General features: G+C 51.4%; 1 protein-coding gene across 1 annotated transcript; it reads left to right on the top strand.

Annotated features, from left to right (window-relative positions):
* The first annotated feature begins 263 nt into the window (after positions 1–263).
* Positions 264–11,047, top strand: LOC109754075 (histidine-containing phosphotransfer protein 2-like). The gene is made up of 6 exons (XM_045227203.2): positions 264–338; positions 448–584; positions 684–749; positions 9,749–9,823; positions 10,198–10,270; positions 10,661–11,047. The coding sequence occupies exons 1-6, from the start codon at positions 279–281 to the stop codon at positions 10,694–10,696; spliced, it is 447 nt and encodes a 148-aa protein (XP_045083138.1). The 5' UTR covers positions 264–278; the 3' UTR covers positions 10,697–11,047.
* The last annotated feature ends 13,162 nt before the right edge of the window (positions 11,048–24,209 follow it).

Genomic DNA, 24,209 nt, shown 5'->3' with positions numbered 1-24,209 from the left:
GAGCTCGCCCAGACCCTCTACTGCTTGGTGTGCGAGTTCCTTCTCGACGTGAAGCCATGGGCTTCCACCGTTCCTCAGTCATCTCCAGACTATCTGGCTGCAGCTGCCATCCTCAACCTGTAGCTCCATTCACCGCCAAACGTAGCACTCGCCTCCAAACGCTTTTCCGGGAGAGTCTCGTGCGTCCGGCCACATAAAGGTTTCCATCCCCTGGCTACTCCACCACCACCACTACATCTTCGCATCAGCAGGTCATCCACCCCAGCACATCCTCAACAATGGCGGCTGCCGCGCTCAGGGCCCGGCTAGACAACCGTGTCACATCCATGTTCGCCACGGTGAGTGCATCCCCTCGTCGTCCCATCACATGTACACCTAGGCCGTGTGGTTGTTCCGGCGGCTGGCTGACTAGTCTATCTTTGCCTTCGCATCATGTGATTCATCTAGGGCATGCTGGACGATAATTTCCAGCAACTGCAGTCGATGGGGAAGAATGAGACCACAGCCTCGGGCTACGTCGCCGAGATGATCAACCTCTTCATCAAAGAAACCAAGAGGATCCTCAACGACATCGCCGGCCTGCTGTCCGCCCCCAATCCCACCTCTCTTCCTCTGCTTCAATTATCTCGGCTCGCTCGATCGGGTACTCATCCATCTTCTGTTCTCTGCTTTGCGATTCACAGGAACCAACCTGTGGTGGACTACGACATGGTGGACGTCCTCGTGCGTCAGCTCAAGGGGAGCAGCTGTTTGAACCGCAGCCTTCTAGCTACCTCTCCTCTCATTTGAACGGAGGTCGAAGAAGAAGAACAGTCGACACAAGGTTTTCCGGCCGGCGCACGAACGCCGCCACGGGCGCACGAACGCCCCAATTCTTTTCTTCCTTACAGTGGCTACATGGCTACACGCGGCTCAACTAGAGCACAACGGATTACATGGCAGTCTTATAGCCCAGCTAACCCAACGGCTGAGCAACCCATTCCAGCGACTTACGCGCACGCACGTGTGAACTCCACAACGGGCTTCCCTCGCATGATCCACATGACTCAACCCACGTCTTGATGCTCCTCCACAAGATCCGGCCAAGCCTGCATGCAGCTAGCCTGCACGTACTAAACTGACTAGCCAACACATGCAACTCCACATCCGCTGCAAAGGCCTAGTACTACCACCACGGGCACACACATGCCACACACACCACGCACGTAACGTGGTTTACTCCAACATACTCCCCACTAAACCACGATCTCGCCGTCGTCGGAGTTGTTGCAGCTCCTGTCACTATCGTCGTCACGGCCGTGACCCAGCCTACGGACCCGACCCGGCGCATCGACGCCGGTCGCACCGTGCTCCGTCACGACCCCGCGACATACGCCGAGCTCCTTCTCCGCCGGCGACACACGCCTGGCGTCCCTCTGCGCCCCGCACATCCCGCGCGCACTTGACGCGCCCGACGAGTCCGACCGCACCAGCGCGTCCCGCACGTCCCGCGCGCACCCCACGAGCCCGACCGCACCAGACGCTCACCGTGCGCCGCCTCTGTGTCCGCCATGGCAGCCGTCAGCGACAAACGTCGGAAGGATGTAGCCGAACTCGAGCACAACGGCGACATACGCCTCCTCCCAAGGTCAACCGCACGCTTGTACGCGCGCCCGCGGTCCCGACGCGTCCAGTGCGCACCCATAACATGCACCGGTCACGCCAGGCTCGCCGCCACGGCTTATTGCTCTGCACTGCTGCGGCCTCAACCGCAACGCAACACCTCTATACCACCATGCCGCTGTGTGTCGTTGGAGCCGCCACAACGCAGGTCCTCCGCGGCCTTTTCACCGTGCCGCCGCAGCCACCGCGGCCTCCTCGCCACGCTGCGCACCTCCACAGACCGACACACGGCCCGGAGCTTCACCGCGCAGCCGCCGGCGAACGCCGCCACCGCCGGCACGCCTCCGGCAAGGGAACGACACCCAAGATGAACCAGCTTTGATACCAATTGTTGGAACCGCAGCCCTCTAGCTACCTCTCCTCTCATTCGAACGGAGGTGGAAGAAGAAGAACAGTCGACACAAGGTTTTCCGGCTGGCGCACGAACGCCGCCACGGGCGCACGAACGCCCCAATTCTTTTCTTTCTTATAGTGGCTACATGGCTACAAGCGGCTCAACTAGAGCACAACGGATTACATGGCAGTCTTATAGCCCAGCTAACCCAACGGCTGAGCAACCCATTCCAGCGACTTACGCGCACGCACGTGTGAACTCCACAACGGGCTTCCCTCGCATGATCCACATGACTCAACCCACGTCTTGATGCTCCTCCACAAGACCCGGCCAATCCTGCATGCAGCTAGCCTGCACGTACTAAACTGACTAGCCAACACATGCAACTCCACATCCGCTGCAAAGGCCTAGTACTACCACCACGGGCACACACATGCCACACACACCACGCACGTAACGTGGTTTACTCCAACATACTCCCCTCTAAACCACGATCTCGCCGTCGTCGGAGTTGTTGCAGCTCCTGTCACTATCGTCGTCACGGCCGTGACCTAGCCTGCGGACCTGACCCGGCGCATCGACGCCGGTCGCACCGCCACAGACCCGACCTGGTGCACTGACGCCGGTCGCACCGTGCTCCGTCACGACCCCGTGACATACGCCGAGCTCCTTCTCCGCCGGCGACACACGCCTGGCGTCCCTCTGCGCCCCGCACATCCCGCGCGCACTTGACGCGCCCGACGAGCCCGACCGCACCAGTGCGTCCCGCACGTCCCGCGCGCACCCGACGCGCCCGACGAGCCCGACCGCACCAGACGCCCACCGTGCGCCGCCTCCGTGTCCGCCATGGCAGCCGCCAGCGACAAACGCCGGAAGGATGTAGCCGAACTCGAGCACGGACACGAGCACAACGGCGACATACGCGTCCTCCCAAGGTCAACCGCACTCTTGTACGCGCGCCCGCGGTCCCGACGCATCCAGTGCGCACCCATAACACGCACCGGTCGCGCCTGGCTCGCCGCCACGGCTTATTGCTCTGCACTGCTGCGGCCTCAACCACAACGCAGCACCTCCATACCACCATGCCGCTGTGTGTCGTTGGAGCCGCCACCACGCAGGTCCTCCGCGGCCTTTTCACCGTGCCGCCGCAGCCACCGCGGCCTCCTCGCCACGCTGCGCACCTCCATAGACCGACACACGGCCCAGAGCTTCACCGCGCAGCCGCCGGCAAACGCCGCCACCGCCGGCACGCCTCCGGCAAGGGAACGACACCCAAGATGAACCAGCTCTAATACCAATTGTTGGAACCGCAGCCCTCTAGCTACCTCTCCTCTCATTCGAATGGAGGTGGAAGAAGAAGAACAATCGACACACGGTTTTCCGGCCGGCGCACGAACGCCGCCACGGGCGCACGAACGCGCCAATTCTTTTCTTCCTTACAGTGGCTACATGGCTACACGCGGCTCAACTAGAGCACAACGGATTACATGGCAGTCTTATAGCCCAGCTAACCCAACGGCTGAGCAACCCATTCCAGCGACTTACGCGCACGCACGTGTGAACTCCACAACGGGCTTCCCTCGCATGATCCACATGACTCAACCCACGTCTTGATGCTCCTCCACAAGATCCGGCCAAGCCTGCATGCAGCTAGCCTGCACGTACTAAACTGACTAGCCAACACATGCAACTCCACATCCGCTGCAAAGGCCTAGTACTACCACCACGGGCACACACATGCCACACACACCACGCACGCAACGTGGTTTACCCCAACATACTCCCCTCTAAACCACGATCTCGCCGTCGTCGGAGTTGTTGCAGCTCCTGTCACTATCGTCGTCACGGCCGTGACCCAGCCTGCGGACCCGACCCGGCGCATCGACGCCGGTCGCACCGCCACAGACCCGACCTGGTGCACTGACGCTTGTCGCACCGTGCTCCGTCACGACCCCGCGACATATGCCGAGCTCCTTCTCCGCCGGCGACACACGCCTGGCGTCCCTCTGCGCCCCGCACATCCCGCGCGCACTTGACGCGCCCGACGAGCCCGACCGCACCAGTGCGTCCCGCACGTCCAGCGCGCACCCGACGCGCCCGACCGCACCAGACGCTCACCGTGCGCCGCCGCCGTGTCCGCCATGGCAGCCGCCAGCGACAAACGTCGGAAGGATGTAGCCGAACTCGAGCACAACGGCGACATACGCCTCCTCCCAAGGTCAACCGCACGCTTGTACGCGCGCCCGCGGTCCCGACGCGTCCAGTGCGCACCCATAACATGCACCGGTCACGCCTGGCTCGCCGCCACGACTTATTGCTCTGCACTGCCGCGGCCTCAACCGCAACGCAGCACCTCCATACCACCATGCCGTTGTGTGTCGTTGGAGCCGCCACAACGCAGGTCCTCCGCGGCCTTTTCACCGTGCCGCCGCAGCCACCGCGGCCTCCTCGCCACGCTGCGCACCTCCATAGACCGACACACGGCCCGGAGCTTCACCGCGCAGCCGCCGGCGAACGCCGCCACCGCCGGCACGCCTCCGGCAAGGGAACGACACCCAAGATGAACCAGCTCTGATACCAATTGTTGGAACCGCAACCCTCTAGCCACCTCTCCTCTCAATTGAACGGAGGTGGAAGAAGAAGAACAGTCGACACAAGGTTTTCCGGCTGGCGCACGAACGCCGCCACGGGCGCACGAACGCCCCAATTCTTTTCTTTCTTACAGTGGCTACATGGCTACACGCGGCTCAACTAGAGCACAACGGATTACATGGCAGTCTTATAGCCCAGCTAACCCAACGGCTGAGCAACCCATTCCAGCGACTTACGCGCACGCACGTGTGAACTCCACAACGGGCTTCCCTCGCATGATCCACATGACTCAACCCACGTCTTGATGCTCCTCCACAAGACCCGGCCAAGCCTGCATGCAGCTAGCCTGCACGTACTAAACTGACTAGCCAATACATGCAACTCCACATCCGCTGCAAAGGCCTAGTACTACCACCACGGGCACACACATGCCACACACACCACGCACGTAACGTGGTTTACTCCAACATACTCCCCTCTAAACCACGATCTCGCCGTCGTCGGAGTTGTTGCAGCTCCTGTCACTATCGTCGTCATGGCCGTGACCTAGCCTGCGGACCTGACCCGGCGCATCGACGCCGGTCGCACCGCCACAGACCCGACCTGGTGCACTGACGCCGGTCGCACCGTGCTCTGTCACGACCCCGTGACATACGCCGAGCTCCTTCTCCGCCGGCGACACACGCCTGGCGTCCCTCTGCGCCCCGCACATCCCGCGCGCACTTGACGCGCCCGACGAGCCCGACCGCACCAGTGCGTCCCGCACGTCCCGCGCGCACCCGACGCGCCCGACGAGCCCGACCGCACCAGACGCCCACCGTGCGCCGCCTCCGTGTCCGCCATGGCAGCCGCCAGCGACAAACGCCGGAAGGATGTAGCCGAACTCGAGCACGGACACGAGCACAACGGCGACATACGCGTCCTCCCAAGGTCAACCGCACTCTTGTACGCGCGCCCGCGGTCCCGACGCATCCAGTGCGCACCCATAACACGCACCGGTCGCGCCTGGCTCGCCGCCACGGCTTATTGCTCTGCACTGCTGCGGCCTCAACCACAACGCAGCACCTCCATACCACCATGCCGCTGTGTGTCGTTGGAGCCGCCACCACGCAGGTCCTCCGCGGCCTTTTCACCGTGCCGCCGCAGCCACCGCGGCCTCCTCGCCACGCTGCGCACCTCCATAGACCGACACACGGCCCGGAGCTTCACCGCGCAGCCGCCGGCAAACGCCGCCACCGCCGGCACGCCTCCGGCAAGGGAGCGACACCCAAGATGAACCAGCTCTGATACCAATTGTTGGAACCGCAGCCCTCTAGCTACCTCTCCTCTCATTCGAATGGAGGTGGAAGAAGAAGAACAGTCGACACAAGGTTTTCCGGCCGGCACACGAACGCCGCCACGGGCGCACGAACGCGCCAATTCTTTTCTTCCTTACAGTGGCTACATGGCTACACGCGGCTCAACTAGAGCACAACGGATTACATGGCAGTCTTATAGCCCAGCTAACCCAACGGCTGAGCAACCCATTCCAGCGACTTACGCGCACGCACGTGTGAACTCCACAACGGGCTTCCCTCGCATGATCCACATGACTCAACCCACGTCTTGATGCTCCTCCACAAGATCCGGCCAAGCCTGCATGCAGCTAGCCTGCACGTACTAAACTGACTAGCCAACACATGCAACTCCACATCCGCTGCAAAGGCCTAGTACTACCACCACGGGCACACACATGCCACACCCACGATCTCGCCGTCGTCGGAGTTGTTGCAGCTCCTGTCACTATCGTCGTCACGGCCGTGACCCAGCCTGCGGACCCGACCCGGCGCATCGACGCCGGTCGCACCGCCACAGACCCGACCTGGTGCACTGACGCCGGTCGCACCGTGCTCCGTCACGACCCCGCGACATATGCCGAGCTCCTTCTCCGCCGGCGACACATGCCTGGGGTCCCTCTGCGCCCCGCACATCCCGCGCGCACTTGACGCGCCCGACGAGCCCGACCGCACCAGTGCGTCCCGCACGTCCCGCGCGCACCCGACGCGCCCGACGAGCCCGACCGCACCAGACGCTCACCGTGCGCCGCCTCCGTGTCCGCCATGGCAGCCGCCAGCGACAAACGCCGGAAGGATGTAGCCGAACTCGAGCACGGACACGAGCACAACGGCGACACACGCCTCCTCCCAAGGTCAACCGCACGCTTGTACGCGCGCCTGGCTCGCCGCCACGGCTTATTGCTCTGCACTGCTGCGGCCTCAACCGCAACGCAGCACCTCCATACCACCATGCCACCGTGTGTCGTTGGAGCCGCCACCACGCAGGTCCTCCGCGGCTTTTTCACCGTGCCGCCGCAGCCACCGCGGCCTCCTCGCCACGCTGCGCACCTCCATAGACCGACACACGGCCCGGAGCTTCACCGCGCAGCCGCCGGCGAACGCCGCCACCGCCGGCACGCCTCCGGCAAGGGAACGACACCCAAGATGAACCAGCTCTGATACCAATTGTTGGAACCGCAGCCCTCTAGCTACCTCTCCTCTCATTCGAATGGAGGTGGAAGAAGAAGAACAATCGACACACGGTTTTCCGGCCGGCGCACGAACGCCGCCACGGGCGCACGAACGCCCCAATTCTTTTCTTCCTTACAGTGGCTACATGGCTACACGCGGCTCAACTAGAGCACAACGGATTACATGGCAGTCTTATAGCCCAGCTAACCCAACGGCTGAGCAACCCATTCCAGCGACTTACGCGCACGCACGCGTGAACTCCACAACGGGCTTCCCTCGCATGATCCACATGACTCAACCCACGTCTTGATGCTCCTCCACAAGACCCGGCCAAGCCTGCATGCAGCTAGCCTACACGTACTAAACTGACTAGCCAACACATGCAACTCCACATCCGCTGCTAAGGCCTAGTACTACCACCACGGGCACACACATGCCACACACACCACGCACGTAACGTGGTTTACTCCAACATACTCCCCTCTAAACCACGATCTCGCCGTCGTCGGAGTTGTTGCAGCTCCTGTCATTATCGTCGTCATGGCCGTGACCCAGCCTGCGGACCCGACCCGGCGCATCGACGCCGGTCGCACCGCGACAGACCCGACCTGGTGCACTGACGCCGGTCGCACCGTGCTCCGTCACGACCCCGCGACATACGCCGAGCTCCTTCTCCGCCGGCGACACACGCCTGGCGTCCCTCTGCGCCCCGCACATCCCGCGCGCACTTGACGCGCCCGACGAGCCCGACCACACCAGTGCGTCCCGCACGTCCCGCGCGCACCCGACCCGCCCGACGAGCCCGACCGCACCAGTGCGTCCCGCACGTCCCGCGCGCACCCGACGCGCCCGACGAGCCCGACCGCACCAGACGCTCACCGTGCCGCCTCCGTGTCCGCCATGGCAGCCGCCAGCGACAAACGCCGGAAGGATGTAGCCGAACTTGAGCACGGACACGAGCACAATGGCGACACACGCCTCCTCCCAAGGTCAACCGCACGCTTGTATGCGCGCCCGCGGTCCCGACGCGTCCAGTGCGCACCCATAACACGCACCGGTCGCGCCTGGCTCGCCGCCACGGCTTATTGCTCTGCACTGCTGCGGCCTCAACCGCAACGCAGCACCTCCATACCACCATGCCGCCGTGTGTCGTTGGAGCCGCCACCACGCAGGTCCTCCACGGCCTTTTCACCGTGCCGCCGCAGCCACCGCAGCCTCCTCGCCACGCTGCGCACGAATGCCGCCACGGGCGCACGAACGCCCCAATCCTTTTCTTCCTTACAGTGGCTACATGGCTACACGCGGCTCAACTAGAGCACAACGGATTACATGGCAGTCTGATAGCCAGCTAACCCAACGGCTGAGCAACCCATTGCAGCGACTTACGCGCACGCACGCGTGAACTCCACAACGGGCTTCCCTCGCATGATCCGCATGACTCAACCCACGTCTTGATGCTCCTCCACAAGACCCGGCCAAGCCTGCATGCAGCTAGCCTGCACGTACTAAACTGACTAGCCAACACATGCAACTCCACATCCGCTGCTATAGGCCTAGTACTACCACCACGGGCACACACATGCCACACACACCACACACGTAACGTGGTTTACTCCAACAGCAGCTACAGGTATAATGATGATGAATGCTTTCTTTCCCTGCTCAGTTTTAACTGTTTTATATATGATTGTTTCTCTGTTGCATCCATATCATGTGATTCAGACGTGATTGTCATGGGCATGCCGTTCATGGTGTCTGCGTTGTCGTGTAGCCATAATTAAGTAGAATTGCCGAATCTACCAGTGCTTCTTTTAAAGGAAATACCGGTATTGATGCCAACGGAAAATATATGGCTTCCGATCGAGGTATAATTTGTCGCGTTGTAAAGATTTCTGGTATTAATCATTTTCTATATATTATGTGTAACGCCAATGGTAGTTTTTCTGGTTTATTTAGGATACTCCTCAGGTGTGTCGGCACGGCGTCGTTTGTGGTTGTCGTATACACTCAAGTATAACAGCTGAGTTTAGTTGTGTCGTTAGACACGAATTTGTCGTTATTCCTGCCACGGCAATGTTATAGCTCTGCAAGGAACACTTTGTCGTCTTGCGGACATTTCTAGTAGTATTGAATCAATTATATATTTACCTAATGGAATATTCTAGGCCGGCAATAAAAAATTGGGATTCTGCAAACATTTCTGTATCAATGATTTGCTATATTCTACGTAACACCAATGGTCATTTTTCTGGTTTGTCCAGTCGCTACTAGAAAAACCGAGTACTGTATCAATGTTGTTTCTATTCCGATGTGTTGGCATGGGGTGTGTACGTCATGGGCATGAGGGTCATGTCGATTGGGCTGTCATATAGCAACAATTATAAGAGCCCAATTTACTTGTGTTCTGTATAATGGAATTGTCGATATTCATGTCAACGTGATGGCTCGGCAAGTGAAACTTTACCGTACTATAAATATCTCCACTACTACATTTAGCTAATGCTATTTATTTTTTGGGTTTATCAAACAATATATTGGTTCGACAACCGTGATTATTATCGCTAGTATGGTTATGCGGATCAACATGGTGCAATAGCGTTTAATAAGCTTGAAAATTTCCTGGTGTCCTGATCTTCCTCTTCTTTTTATGTATCAGTGTTGGTGCTAAGAAAGTGAACCTATCCTGCATGCAATTCCGTCGGTTCAATGAGCCAAGAAGCAAAGAAAGGTCAGTACTTAGTACCTTATTATATATGTTGCACAATCATTATTATCCACACCCTGTATTGTTTACATTATTGTAAACCAGAAGACTGATTTCCTTTTTTGATGGCACTATATTTAGCTCATAGCATTAGCCTGCTCGTTCACTTCATTTGCAACCCTGTGATGGTATAACTCGGTTCATTATCTAAATATGCCTCTTTGATTATTCTACTTTAACTTGTTAGTTCTAGACTTATGTTTATAGCATGACTAAATCTGAGATGGCTAGAGTTCTTTTTCCAAGCAGAGGGTTATGATTTCCGAACCACTGTTAGTTCAGTTCACGTGATCACTCTGTCTATTATTTGACTGCGTGGTATGATGCATTTATTCCAGGTGCCTCATGGCGTTGGCTCTTGCTTGGAGTGAGTTCTGTGATGTGCGAAGCAAGTTCGAGGCTATGATGCAGGTAGCCCCCTATGTGTGTATGTTTGCTTTGACTTCCAACTTCTTACTAGTATCATAATCTAAAGAACGGACATTGATCCTTTAAGATAAAAAAGGAAAGAACCTGATCTGATTCTTGTTGCTGTTGATATTTATCTAGATATACTGTTTGATTTCTGAGGTATCTAGAATGTTTCTGTCTTAATTTTTGTCATCCCGATTCTGTAGCTATATGGGGTAGTTCAAAGCAGTATAATTTCTTTGTTTCTCAGTGTAAATTAAACTTAGCCAATTGCTGCAATATGGTATCAACCACCTTGTAACACGGATGATTTGTGAAACCTTGTGACTTGGCCACCAATATGCACCTTAGACATGTCGTGATAATTAATCTGTTCTTCTTTTGATGAAGCTGGAGGAGCAGATCGCAACATATGGTCCTAAGTAGTAGCTATGGAAGGAAAAAGAGCATAGCTACAAGTGATCCCTCCCATGATGGGGTGTATGTACCTCTCCAATGTAGATAATGTTCAATTGGTGTCTGGCTTTGGAGGGCGATTATGAAATAACGTGATGAATCTGGCGTAGGAACTCCATTCTCGCAAGTCTTCAAACAAAACATGTTGTCATGTGTCAATGTCTCTGTCAACTCTATACCTGGTTGTGTCCGCTAGGCTGCCGCTCCATACAATATTTAAACTCTCTACCTGGTTGGTTTTTTACTGATGAGTTGGTTTGGTTATATGTTGTAGGCTCTCCAGTCTCTTTACCGTCTTTTGGAATGCCGCCGTCTCTCCTTGAATAAGGGGCAAGGTTTGTTGGTTATCAAAAACTACACTAAAGTGAGTGCATGGTTGATCTTTAAATTATTTTGCTGGTTGGTACATTGTGAGTGTCGCTTGCTGACCTCCACCACCTCTAGAACCTCCAGAAAACCATCACTGGAGAATGAACTAGATCTGTGGGCGAACAAGATATTACTAGGAGGGGGGAGGTAAGGGTGAAGGACGATGTGTGAAATAGTGTCTGGTAGAACATCAAGGGGGCCATGAATCAAATGATCTAGTGGCTGGAGCGGCGGGGTACATGCCGTGAAGCGCTGGAGTCTCTGGGTGTCTTCAAGGCCTTTCTCGGTAGTGTTGTCTAAACTCCAGAAAACCATCACTGGAGAATGAACTAGATCTGCGGGCGAACAAGATATTACTAGGAGGGGGGAGGTAAGGGTGAAGGATGATGTGTGAAATGGTGTCTGGTAGAACATCAAGGGGGCGATGAATCAAATGATCTAGTGGTTGGAGCGGCGGGGTACATGCCGTGAAGCGCCGGAGTCTCTGGGTGTCTTCAAGGCCTTTCTCGGTAGTGTTGTCCGTTAGGGACTCGGTCACCTACACGAGCATGCCGTCCATAAAACCGTTAATACCATATATGCCATCTACACGATGAAGTAGAGAGCACTAGTGCTCGTGCCCTCAATGGCTTCTGCGGCTAGATCACCAAATTCATGACCCCCTCGATGTTCTACCATGACAACATTTGACACACCATTCACCCTTATCCCCCTCCCAGAAATATCTCATCCTCTCCTCCGCCATAATAGGTAGGTATGGTGGCTGTTTTGAGGAATGTATAAGGTAGGTCTAAGGCACCGGCGAAAGTTGCGCGGCACTAGAGAGGCTAGCAATGGTGGAAGGGTGAAAGTGTGTATAATCCATGGACTCAACATTAGTCATAAAGAACTCACATACTTATTGCAAAAATCTATAAGTCATTGAAACAAAGTACTACGCGCATGCTCCTAGGGGGATAGATTGGTAGGAAAAGACCATCGCTCGTCCCCGACCGCCACTCATAAGGAAGACAATCAATAAATAAATCATGCTCCGACTCCATCACATAACGGTTCACCATAGTGCATGCTAAGGGCATCACAAACTTTAACACAAGTATATCTATGATACGTCCATTTTGCATCATGTTTTTATATTGATATTTATTGCATTATGGGTTGTTATTACACATTATATCACAATACTTATGCCTATTTCTCTCTTATTTTACAACGTTTACATGAAGAGGGAGAATGCCGACAGCTGGAATTCTGGAATGGAAAAGGAGCAAATATTAGCGACCTATTCTGCACAACTCCAAAAATCCTGAAACTTCATGGAGCATGTTCTTGGAATATATAAAAAATATTGGGTGAAGAAAGAACCAGAGGGGGGCCACCTGCCAGCCACAAGGGTGGAGGGCACGCCCTACCCCCTGGGCGCGCCCCCTGACCTTGTGGGCCCCCTGGCAGGCCTCCGGTGCCCATCTTTGGCTATATGGTGTCTTTCACCCTGAAAAAATCAAAAAGAAGCTTTCGGGACGAAGCGCCGCCGTCTTGAGGTGGAACCTGGGCAGAACCAATCTAGGGCTCCAGCGGAGATGTTCTGCCGGGGAAACATCCCTCTGGGAGGGGGAAATCATCGCCATCGTCATCACCATCGATCCTCTCATCGAGGGAGGGTCAATCTCCATCAACATCTTCACCAGCACCATCTCCTCTCAAACCCTAGTTCATCTCCATCAAGTTTTTCCTCGGTCATAGAGCCCGGAAGACCTCCTCTGGATGACTTAGTAAATTGGTATAGCTCACTGAGCTTGTCCATGATGTCCTTTAGAGACATCTCGCCAGCTCCGCTCGACTGGTCGTGAAGGACAACTACAATGCAAGTCATACAAGTCTTAGAACAAACATGAGCCGAAAAATGGATATCATGGTGTGGTTCCACTATCGGTGTCCTTCCATACAATTTCATCATCCATGTCCTCGCACAACTGGAAGTCCTGAATGCTTGCCCATAGGCCATAGCTGAATGAACTGTCTGAGGTGAACGATCGAGAAGGTAGCAGTCCTCTTGATTCTAGAGATCCACACATTCTCAGCAAGCGCCTCCCTAATCTTCCATTTTTCCTCGCCAATGCATCATAGATGAGGGGCACGATGTCTTTGGGTTTCGATCTTCCAGCCAGGGAGCATCCGAGAAGGATGCGCGTGCTCTGTTTCCAACGGTAATGGTCATGAAGGAGCGTAGAACATGTCGTAGTACTTTTGGTCGCATGGGTTGCAAGGGCCAACCCACATCTTTGCCAACTCCTTCCACTCATACGAGAGCCATCTCAAGTGCAAGAGGTTTGCATACGATCGATCCCCCCATACGGAAGAGGTTTGCATACGGTCTCTCAGTTAACCTTGCATTTAGCACCGGTTGTATTATCCGCCCCTGCCCAAAGGAAGGCTCTCTCCAACTTGTTGACGTTACGAAGGGTGGATGGCGGGACACAAAGCAGGGTCCTGAAGTGTCATCCTCCCGATAACGGTAATGTTCTGGCTGTCCTAGGTGACCAGCTTGGACGCGGCCTTGTCTCCAAGGAACTGGAAATCAACTTGCTTTAGCTGCCACACAGAGAGCGGGAGACCCAAGTACTTGATGGGGAAGGAGGCTGGGCGGCCCGCAGATTTTGTAGCTTGAGTGGAGGGTTGACATTGCCACTCTGGATGGGCACCACTGGTAGAAAAAAGGCTTTTAGTCCCGGTTCGCAAAGGCCTTTAGTCCCGGCTGTGCAACCGGGACTAAATATGCGCGACTAAAGACCCCCCCTTCAGTCGCGCCTCTTACGAACCGCGACTAAAGGCTTTAGTCCCGGTTCTCGTGGCTAACCGGGACTAAAGGCCCGTCCACGTGGGCGCCAGGGGTCGGTCGGGGCGGAGGACCTTTAGTCCCGGTTCTCGTGGCTAACCGGGACTAAAGGCCTCCTCCGCAGGTTTAGGGTTTTAGCCCCCCTAAACCTGGTTTCTTTTTAATTTGTAGTCCATGGGAGGAATGCAATCTTTGGAATATTTATCTTCAGATGTAACTGACCTATGTGTAACCCTAGATACCCCCGGCATCTATATAAGCCAAGGGGCTTTGTGTTGAATCATAGAAAGCACCACTGTCGGTGGTAAAACGGCAAACCTCGGGGTAGGGGGTCCCGAGCTATGGATCTCGGATTGGTGGTAACAGGGACGAAGGAGACAGTATTTACCTAGGTCCGGGCCCTCTCGAAGTGGTAATACCCTACGTCCTGCTTCGATTATATTGATGACGATGTATCATATACAAGCGTGATCTACCTCGAGATCGTAAGGAAAGATCTAGCCCTAGGGCTAGGTGAATGTAATTGTGATTGGATCCCCTGCATGGGCTAAACCCTCTGACTTATATACACGCAAGGTAGGGCATCTAGGGTTACATGGTCGGAATCTAGAGGCGCACATGGAGGCGGTAGAAGATGTCTTGGAGTATATGCCAAGTCTTTGGTAGATGTAATCTTGATGACGTCCAGGCGTGTAGCTTTGGAAGTCCACCGAATGAAAATGAGGGCATTCAGGCCCAGCCTGAGGACTATGGGATGACTAGGTTGGCACCCCCTAGTCCAGGACATCATCACTAGGTTTCTTAAAGGCCTTCTTCGATAGTGTTGTCCGCCATAGACACTATCACCTACACCGAGCATGCTCATCTCAAGATCATCACTACCATAAGAATCTTTTCATTACATATTTTTGTTAGCGCTCCACGGGATATCAAAGGTCCATGAACTCCATTCACAAATCCAGTTTAACATTCTAGTTTGCGCCTGGCCACACTTATCAATCAACATAGCACTATATTAGAACATTCATATGCTAACCAGCCCGTGGTTGGATGGTTAGGAGAACAGTGGTATCCCTAGCCCATCAGGATTCAAGTCCTAAACTTGACGCTGGTGCTCGCATTTGCTGGATTTATTCTAGACCTTCTGGTGAAGTGCGTTCAGTGGGAGGACACGTTCCTGTCGACTACAAAGGTGGTGGCGTCATTCTCAAGATGATGTGCCGACTTAGTCTCTCAAAGGTGCCCATAGGAATAGGGTGTGTGTGCATGCGTTCACAGGGTTGAGTGTATGTGCATATGTATGAGCGTCTGCGTTTGTATTATGTAAAAAAAGGAACATGTATGCAAAGTTTGTGCCAGACTTGTATTTATATCTGCAACCCTATAAGAAAACACAAGGAAGAGTGTATAAAAACTAGTAATGTAAAATACAACTCAAATTTGTTTTTTTGGGCACATTAGCCAATGATGTAAATGTACGGCAAGAAAACCATGTCATTTTCAGTTCAAGAATATATCTGATGATATAAATACGTGCTTGGAACTAATGGTACAACAGAGTGAGTCAACCGGTGCTTGGAACTTTACATTCGTTGCTTTGTTCACAATTATCCGAAGAAATGGGTTGATTGACTCGCCTGAGCCGAATTCAGGTACAACACCTCATACCACTCCATCCTCAAATCTACACCATTTGAAGCCATCTACGGGCACAAACCTTTCTTCTTTCGACTTAACAACGTCCTTGATGAGGTGGTGACTTATCTAGCGGCTTGGACCAGGGAGATGGTTACAATGGTTGCTCTCCTGCCATAATATCTGAACCAAGCTCGACAACACATGAAGGAAAAGGCTATCGTCACTCGGATAGAGTATTTGTTGCTCGAGATTGTGTTTATTTGAAGTTGCGGTTGTATGCCTAGCTATCTGTGGCACAACGCGCTAACCATAAATTAGCTTTTCACAATTTTGGTCCATTTCAAGTATTGTAGTGCATGGGTGTGGTGGTATATAAGCAAGCTCGTATCCACCCTCTCAATCATGTCTCTGCAACTACAAGCTGTTATGTCGCCATCCACTACCGTGCAGCTGGAGCTGCCGATTCTCGACGTCATCCACCTTCGGTTCCAAGCATCAGCAGCCATCCCTAATCAACACACGGTGGAGAGGGGAAATCAGTAAGTTGAGCAAGCCCTCATCCACTGTCCCAGTTCCCCGCATCACCGGTGTCCATGGAAGACGTGATTCCTCTAAAGGCATGGTACGCTCGAGCATTGGTTTGTGGTCAAGTCAAATCTAAGAGGGGGGGGGGGGGGATGCCACATGAACTATTGCATCATGCATTTCAAGAGAAGCCCAAGTCTGGCCCACTCGGCCCAAGTGATAAGAGAAGCCCAACTCGAAGTTCATAGGAGACAATTGGGTCCGACATAAGCACCGTTCTCGTGTAAGTGTAGGCATCATAGAACTAGGCTATTGGCTTGCCGCCACTGAGCTTGTTTTTCTGAAAAAGGGGATTACCTCGGCCTCTACACCACAAGGCACTAAGCTTGTAATATCCCCTCCCATTTGCTGGCTCTAATTTCTTGGATAACCAATTCATGCTGCTACCTAAACTAGTTGATTGCTGATGATGCTTAGTAAGCCACCACTAAACATGTTCATTGGAGTCTTTTTATCCACCCTCCCGTGCCACTCCCGCGAGTGACGGGGAGGAAACCCTAGCCACCTGCCCTCCTCCCCCTCCTCTCGCCCCTCTGTTACCACCGCCGCCAGTAGGCGCTGAGTGGCCAAGCCTAGTCGATGCCGGCTGTAGCGGGACCTCCCCTCCCCCTCGCCTGTGGGTGGCCGACGTAGGATGGATGTTTCAGGTGGCAGCGCCAAGCTCACGCGGGGTTCAGCGGCGGGTGCTCTCGGTGGCAGGTGAGTCTGGTGGTGGCACGGCAGCGGCATGGTGGCATCCGTTCGGCGGGCAGCTGCGTGATTCACACGGATCTGGCGCTTGGCAAGCCTGCAACGGAGCTAGGTCGCCGGGAGTTCGCTGGTAGCCTTGGTGGTTGGGTCTGGTCGACCACACAACCATGTGGTGCTGTCGTCTACGTCACTCGGGGCACTTCCATTGGGGCGGCCCCAGCTTCGCGGCGACGAAGCCGTAACGGTGCAGGGGGGGTCCGACGGATAGCATTTTGGATCTATTAGGATTTCGGGTTAGGGGTGGCGGGCATCAGGGCGTGCCCTTAGCCGAGTCTGGACGACCAGATTTGGCGTGTGGAGGTTCATTGGCATGTTTGCACGACGTCTTCCGGTGCGGCACTGGCAGTGCGGGCTATTGGCCCATAGCCGCCAGGATCCCCTTTCCCATGTTCCTTCACTCGTGTGGGGATGGATCCAGCTGGGATGCAGGTGGGTTGGCTAGCAGCGCTGGCGATCTTCCTGGAGATCAGGGATTAATCCTTGCTTCTCCCCTTTTCCTACTCTTTTTAAAATTGTTTGTGCACGAATGTGCCAGCCCAATTACTGTAGAACCTTCAGCGAGACTTCCTACCGTCTCTCTTAATGCAAGATATAGTCTCCGTGATCAATCGACACCTCTCGTCACTACTAGGAAAATGCTTATAGATAGAAGTTTAGCAGTAGCGCCTGTTTAAGCACCCACGCTACTGGTATTTACCAGTAACGCCTGGTACAAAACACGCTACTACTACTAAATAACATCATCGTTTGTTAGCTTGGGCCGTGCTGCTGTTACCTGGGCCGCAGGGCAAAAATGGTAGCCCACTTACCTGTAGCGTTTGTTTCGAACGGGCGCTACAGCTGGTGGGCTTAGCAGTAGCGCCGGCCTCTATCCAGCGCTACTACTAGAGGAAAAGAAATCCGGCCCTAGCGCCCCCGCGCCCCCTCACTCCCACATTATCGATCCCCTCCGCCCGCCGCCGCCGCCGCGGTTAGGGTTCCTCCCCGGCCGCCTCACCCCCGTCGACGGCGCCGTGAGCGCCTCAAGGCCCTCCGCGCCGCCAAGGAGCTCCCTCTCTACCCCGCCCGCCCCCGCGCCCGACGCGGACCAGCAGTACGTTCCCCCAGCCCCTCCCCTCCCTTATCATTCGCCCATCCCTATCACCGCTGGTGTGCCGTAAGTAGCTGCGACGGCTCCGCCTCTAGGCCTGCTAGTGTATTTTGCTTGAGGGGGAGTGAACTGAAGCTAGGTTGGTGCTTGTTTCTGTGTATGTTGGTTGGCGTACGCTGAGTGGGGAGAAGCCCATCGTAGCATAGCTGAGAATGTTCGCGGATGCATAGTAGGAGCGCTCAATTTGCAGAATTTGGCAGGATTGGGTGCTACAGAATCCGTGCTGGTCCTAGCACTAGCAGACCGCTCGGAGTTTTTGTTTAGCGCATACTGAGGAGTGCGTAGGCCGTTGGATTCGAACTCCAAGAGATGGTCTCTAGGATCGGAGATGAGGTGTTCGTTCTCACCTGCCTGCGCTACAAGGCCTGGGATTACTCACTAGTCACTAGCAGAGAACCCAAAAGCTGAATTTGTGACCTTACATGATGCACCTGGAGGACCCCCTCTCATAAGCTCTGCAGAGAATCAGGATGGGAATGGGCCGACCCGGCCCTGGCCTTGGACCCGGCCCTCATGGCCCCAAGGCCAATTTGAGAAGCCACGGGTCGACCCATATAAAAAATAGTCAGTGGCCTTGTTGGCCCGATGGGCATTCCGGGTCGACCCAAATTCTTGATTTGCATTGTCTTGTGCACAAATGAGATGTTAAAATTAGACACGCTTTAATGGAATCTAACTAGTGTACGAATTAATAAAATATTTAATACATGGTAATAGGAAAAAATTAAGCCGTCTACTTGTGATTTTGTACATGCGCATTTTGATGAAACATATCAAGACAATTTTGTTGTTCATATACGCGAGTGTTCGCCGAAAATTATACAACTGACTGCATTGTAAAATTGGCTCCTATGACAAAGTCGGCAGGATGAAGACTGCGGCTGTTGTGAGCTATAAGACTATAAGGCGGGCCGGCCCAACGCTGACCCAACGGGTCACTCGGTGGCGGCCCTGTTGACCCAAATCTTGTTTGAGGCCGACCCACGTGACCCATTGGCATTGAATTTTTGGGTCGGGTCAGTGACTCGGCGGGCCGACCCGGCCCATTCCCATCCTGAGCAGAGAACTTGTCATGTTTAACATTTGCTCCGACGATCCCTTCTGGTTTTTGGTTGTGTTGGTTTGATTCGTCAATCTTATCAAATTGAGACAACTTTCATCATTATTATTAGTGTACTAGCATGCCAAAATCCACAAAGTTTAAGTTAAGTAGCATTAGGATTTGATGGGTTTGTGCCATCTATGTCCACTCACTGTAGGTGTAGATATGACATTTATCTTATTTATTAGGCTCTGTTTGGGTTACATGATCTCTATTAGGTTATTGTCTGAACTGAACTACAATTTAGTTGTTAGCCATGTGAACCTGATGTGTATTCTCTATGACGTGAACCTGATGTGTATATTATTCAAAACCTGATGTGTATTGAAAACTTTATGTTTACTTTTTGGATCGTCAATCCTTTAATCATATTGCTTTAGGGAAATGGCGCCACCACCACCACCACCATGTCGACGGTGCAAGTCAAGGTGCGCCAGCAGCCTTGCAACTGGCACGCTGTACGGCATCTACTTCGAGTCTAGTTTTCTTCATGCGGCGGTAATAAATTATATGAAACTAGTAACCACTATTTTGTTTTTAGTGTTATTGTCATTAATGCATCGTGTATATATCATTTTGCTTTTTGTACACAGATCGTCCCATGCAATGTGAGGTCGGAATTCAACAAGCTGACCGGAGACTCTGTGACCTTTGAGGCTCCTGGGGGCCCCTACACTATGGAGGTCGAGAAAGGACGAAATATGACGCAGGTGGGAGGAGATGGATGGGTCCGTTTCATCGCCCACATGCATATCACCGATGGTGAGTTGATCAACTTCTCCTTCAGAGCAGAAAGACCCAAGCTGGCTGATACGTCTCCAACCTATCTATAATTTTTGATTGTTCCATGCTATATTATATTCTGTTTTGGACATTATTGGGCTTTATTATACACTTTTATATTATTTTTGGGACTAACCTATTAACCGGAGGCCCAGCCCAGAATTGCTGTTTTTTGCCTATTTCAGAGTTTCGCAGAAAAAGAATATCAAACGGAGTCCAAACGGAATGAAACCCTTCGAGAACGTGATTTTCAGAACGAACATGATCCAGAGGACTTGGACCCTACGTCAAGAAAGCTACCAGGAAGCCACGAGGTAGGGGGGCGTGCCTACCCCCTGGGCGCGCCCTCCACCCTCATGGGCCCCACATTGCTTCACCGACGTACTCCTTCCTCCTATATATACCTACGTACCCCCAAACTACCAGATACGGAGCCAAAAACCTAATTCCACCGCCGCAACCTTCTGTACCCGTGAGATCCCATCTTGGGGCCTGTTCCGGAGCTCCGCCGGAGGGGGCATCGATCACGGAGGGCTTCTACATCAACACCATAGCCTCTCCGATGATGTGTGAGTAGTTTACCTCTGACCTTCGGGTCCATAGTTATTAGCTAGATGGCTTCTTCTCTCTTTTTGGATCTCAATACAATGTTCTCCCCCTCTCTCGTGGAGATCTATTCGATGTAATCTTCTTTTGCGGTGTGTTTGTTGAGACCGATGAATTGTGGGTCTGTGATCAAGTTTATCTATGAACAATATTTGAATCTTCTGAATTCTTTATGTATGATTGGTTATCTTTGCAAGTCTCTTCGAATTATCAGTTTGGTTTGGCCTACTAGATTGATCTTTCTTGCAATGGGAGAAGTGCTTAGCTTTGGGTTCAATCTTGCGGTGTCCTTTCCCAGTGACAGTAGGGGCAGCAAGGCACGTATAGTATTGTTGCCATCGAGGATAACAAGATGGGGTTTATATCATATTGCATGAGTTTATCCCTCTACATCATGTCATCTTGCTTAAAGCGCTACTCTGTTATTATGAACTTAATACTCTAGATGCATGCTGGATAGCGGTCGATGTGTGGAGTAATAGTAGTAGATGCAGGCAGGAGTCGGTCTACTTGTCTCGGACGTGATGCCTATATACATGATCTACCTAGATATTCTCATAACTATGCTCAATTCTGTCAATTGCTCAACAGTGATTTGTTCACCCACCGTAAAATACTTATGCTCTTGAGAGAAGCCACTAGTGAAACCTATGGCCCCCGGGTCTATTTTCCATCATATTAATCTCCCGTCAACAAGCTATTTCCTTTGCCGTTTTTATTTTACTTTCTTTACTTTGCATCTTTATCACAAAAATACCAAAAATATTATCTTATCATATCTATCAGATCTCACTCTCGTAAGTGACCGTGTAGGGATTGACAACCCCTTATCGCGTTGGTTGCGAGGATTTATTTGTTTGTGTAGGTGCGAGGGACTCGTGCGTGGCCTCCTACTGGATTGATACCTTGGTTCTCAAAAACTGAGGGAAATACTTACGCTACTTTGCTGCATCACCCTTTCCTCTTCAAGGGAAAACCAACGCAATGCTCAAGAGGTAGCAAGAAGGATTTCTGGCGCCGTTGCTGGGGAGTCTACGCAAAAGTCAACATACCAAGTACCCATCACAAACCCTTATCTCCCGCATTACATTATTTGCCATTTGCCTCTCGTTTTCCTCTCCCCCACTTCACCCTTGCCGTTTTATTCGCCCTTTCTTCGCCTTCTTCCCGTATGTCTTTTTGTTTGTGTTTCCATGTGCCTTCTATTTGCTTGCATCTTTTGCTTGCTAAAAATCTATTGATATGGATCCACTTAAAGTGTTCTACTTGGATCATCTTCGATCCTTATGCGCTCGTGCTGAAACCCCAACTAGCCTAGCTGATGGGAAATCTTTAGATGAGCATGCTCATTTTGTGCGTCACCGTTTGTCTGAAAAAGGGAAACTCTTATGGAATCAAATAAACAAATTGCTGTGTTATGCTTGGAATCTTTGTGAAATTCATGATTTTACTTGTTGCTCAAAGAACCCTAAAAAACACCTTCCCTACCTATGTGAGTTTAATGATAATGAAATCTTATCTTCTTATGCAAAGGGTGTTTATAGTTACTATGATATCGAACAAATTGAAGAATTTGGTTCTTTTAAGGGTGCTTATGAAGTTGCTTCATTGATTGAAAAGTATGCTACTACTCTCTACGAATCTGAAAATTTTGACATACTTAAATATTGCTATAAAAACTATGCTCATAATGTCTGTGTCAAAGAATTTATTGAGAGAATGACCGTTGCTTTGGAAGAAAATAATGATATGCATGAATCTATAGATAATGATGATTCCGATGATTTGATTGAAATATCCCTTGATGAACATGATGCTTGCTATTCTTGTGGCCATGATGCCAATATGTATGAAGATGAATTTGCTATAATTCCTTATGTTAAACATGAGATCGTTGCTATTGCACCCATACTTGGTAGTTCCTTAAATAAAAAGCATGATTGCAATGATTTTACTATAAATTCTCTTGATATCAATTGTGCCAATAATATGCAAAACCCTAAGCTTGGGGATGCTAGTTTTGCTATGTCTACTACTTGTTGCAATGATCATGACTGGGGTGATTCTTCTTATGATCTTGAAAATTTATTTAAGCCCCATGATGAATATGAGATTGATAATAGTATTTGCAATAATATTGAAAGTGGGTTTGGAAGAGTGTCAACTTTAGATCCCACATATTTGGAGAATGTTCAATCTTATGAAGTTTTTGATAAAAGTGGGTTTGGAGAGGTCATGACTTTAGTTAATGATAATCCCACTATTTTGGAAGAATGTCAATTTTGCATACATGTGGATCGTGTTAAGAATATGTTTTGTGATAGCTATATTGTTGAATTTTCTTATGACCCTACATGTAATTATTATGAGATAGGAAAATATGGTTGTAGAAATTTTCATGTTACTAAATTACCTTTCGTTATGTTGAGATTGCTTTTGTTTCTTTCCGCTTCCTTGCATATGCTAGTTTTTGCTTCCCTTGATAATTTGTTTGCCTATAAGATGCCTATGCATAGGAAGTATGTTAGACTTAGATGTGTTTGTCACGTGTTTTATGATGCTTTCTTTGTGCTTCAATTCTTGTCTTTCATGTGAGCATCATTAAAATTATCAATGCCTAGCTAGGGGCGTTAAACGATAGCGCTTGTTGGGAGGCAACCCAATTTTATTTTAATTTTTTGCTTTTTGTTTATTTTTAGGAATAAATATTTGTTCTAGCCTCTGGTTAGATGTATTTTTATGTTTTAATTAGTGTTTTGTGGCAAGTTAAACCTATAAGATCTTCTTGGATGATAGTTATTTGATCTTGCAGAAAATTCCAGAAACTTTCTGATCACGAAAACAATTGTTAAAAATCACCAGAACGTGATAAAATATTGATTCCAATTGCTGCTGATCAATAAACAAATTGGCTAGGTCTTCCTATTTTGTCTGATGTTTTGGAGTTCCAGAAGTTTGCGTTAGTTACAGATTACTACAGACTGTTCTGTTTTTGACAGATTCTGTTTTTCGTGTGTTGTTTGCTTATTTTGATGAATCTATGGCTAGTAAAATAGTTTATGAACCATAGAGAAGTTGGAATACAGTAGGTTTAACACCAATATAAATAAAGAATGAGTTCATTACAGTACCTTGAAGTGGTCTTTTGTTTTCTTTCGCTAACGGAGCTCACGAGATTTTCTGTTAAGTTTTGTGTTGTGAAGTTTTCAAGTTTTGGGTAAAAGATTTGATGGACTATGGAACAAGGAGTGGCAAGAGCCTAAGCTTGGGGATGCCCATGGCACTCCAAGATAATCTAAGGACACCTAAAAGACAAAGCTTGGGGATGCCCCGGAAGGCATCCCCTCTTTCGTCTACTTCCATCGGTAACTTTACTTGGAACTATATTTTTATTCCCCACATGATATGTGTTTTGCTTGGAGCGTCTTGTATGATTTGAGTCTTTGCTTTTTAGTTTACCACAATTATATTTGCTGTACACACCTTTTGAGAGAGACACACATGATTCGGAAATTATTAGAATACTCTATGTGCTTCACTTATATCTTTTGAGTTATATAGTTTTTGCTCTAGTACTTCACTTATATCTTTTAGAGCACGGTGGTGGATTTGTTTTATAGAAACTATTGATCTCTCAAGCTTCACTTAGATTATTTTGAGAGTT

This window comes from Aegilops tauschii, chromosome 4, assembly GCF_002575655.3.
Source record: "Aegilops tauschii subsp. strangulata cultivar AL8/78 chromosome 4, Aet v6.0, whole genome shotgun sequence".
In the NCBI taxonomy this organism is placed as follows: domain Eukaryota; kingdom Viridiplantae; phylum Streptophyta; class Magnoliopsida; order Poales; family Poaceae; genus Aegilops; species Aegilops tauschii.
Note: the sequence above shows the minus strand (reverse complement) of the source record. Positions and strands in the feature narration are given on the sequence as shown.

Bases quoted from the DNA above. Each gene is read 5' to 3' on its own strand.
- LOC109754075 (XM_045227203.2), top strand. From the start codon at position 279: ATGGCGGCTGCCGCGCTCAGGGCCCGGCTAGACAACCGTGTCACATCC. The intron at 585-683 runs GTCCGCCCCCAA...TGCGATTCACAG, and splicing joins AACGACATCGCCGGCCTGCT to GAACCAACCTGTGGTGGACT. The intron at 10,271-10,660 runs GTAGCCCCCTAT...CTTTTGATGAAG, and splicing joins AGTTCGAGGCTATGATGCAG to CTGGAGGAGCAGATCGCAAC.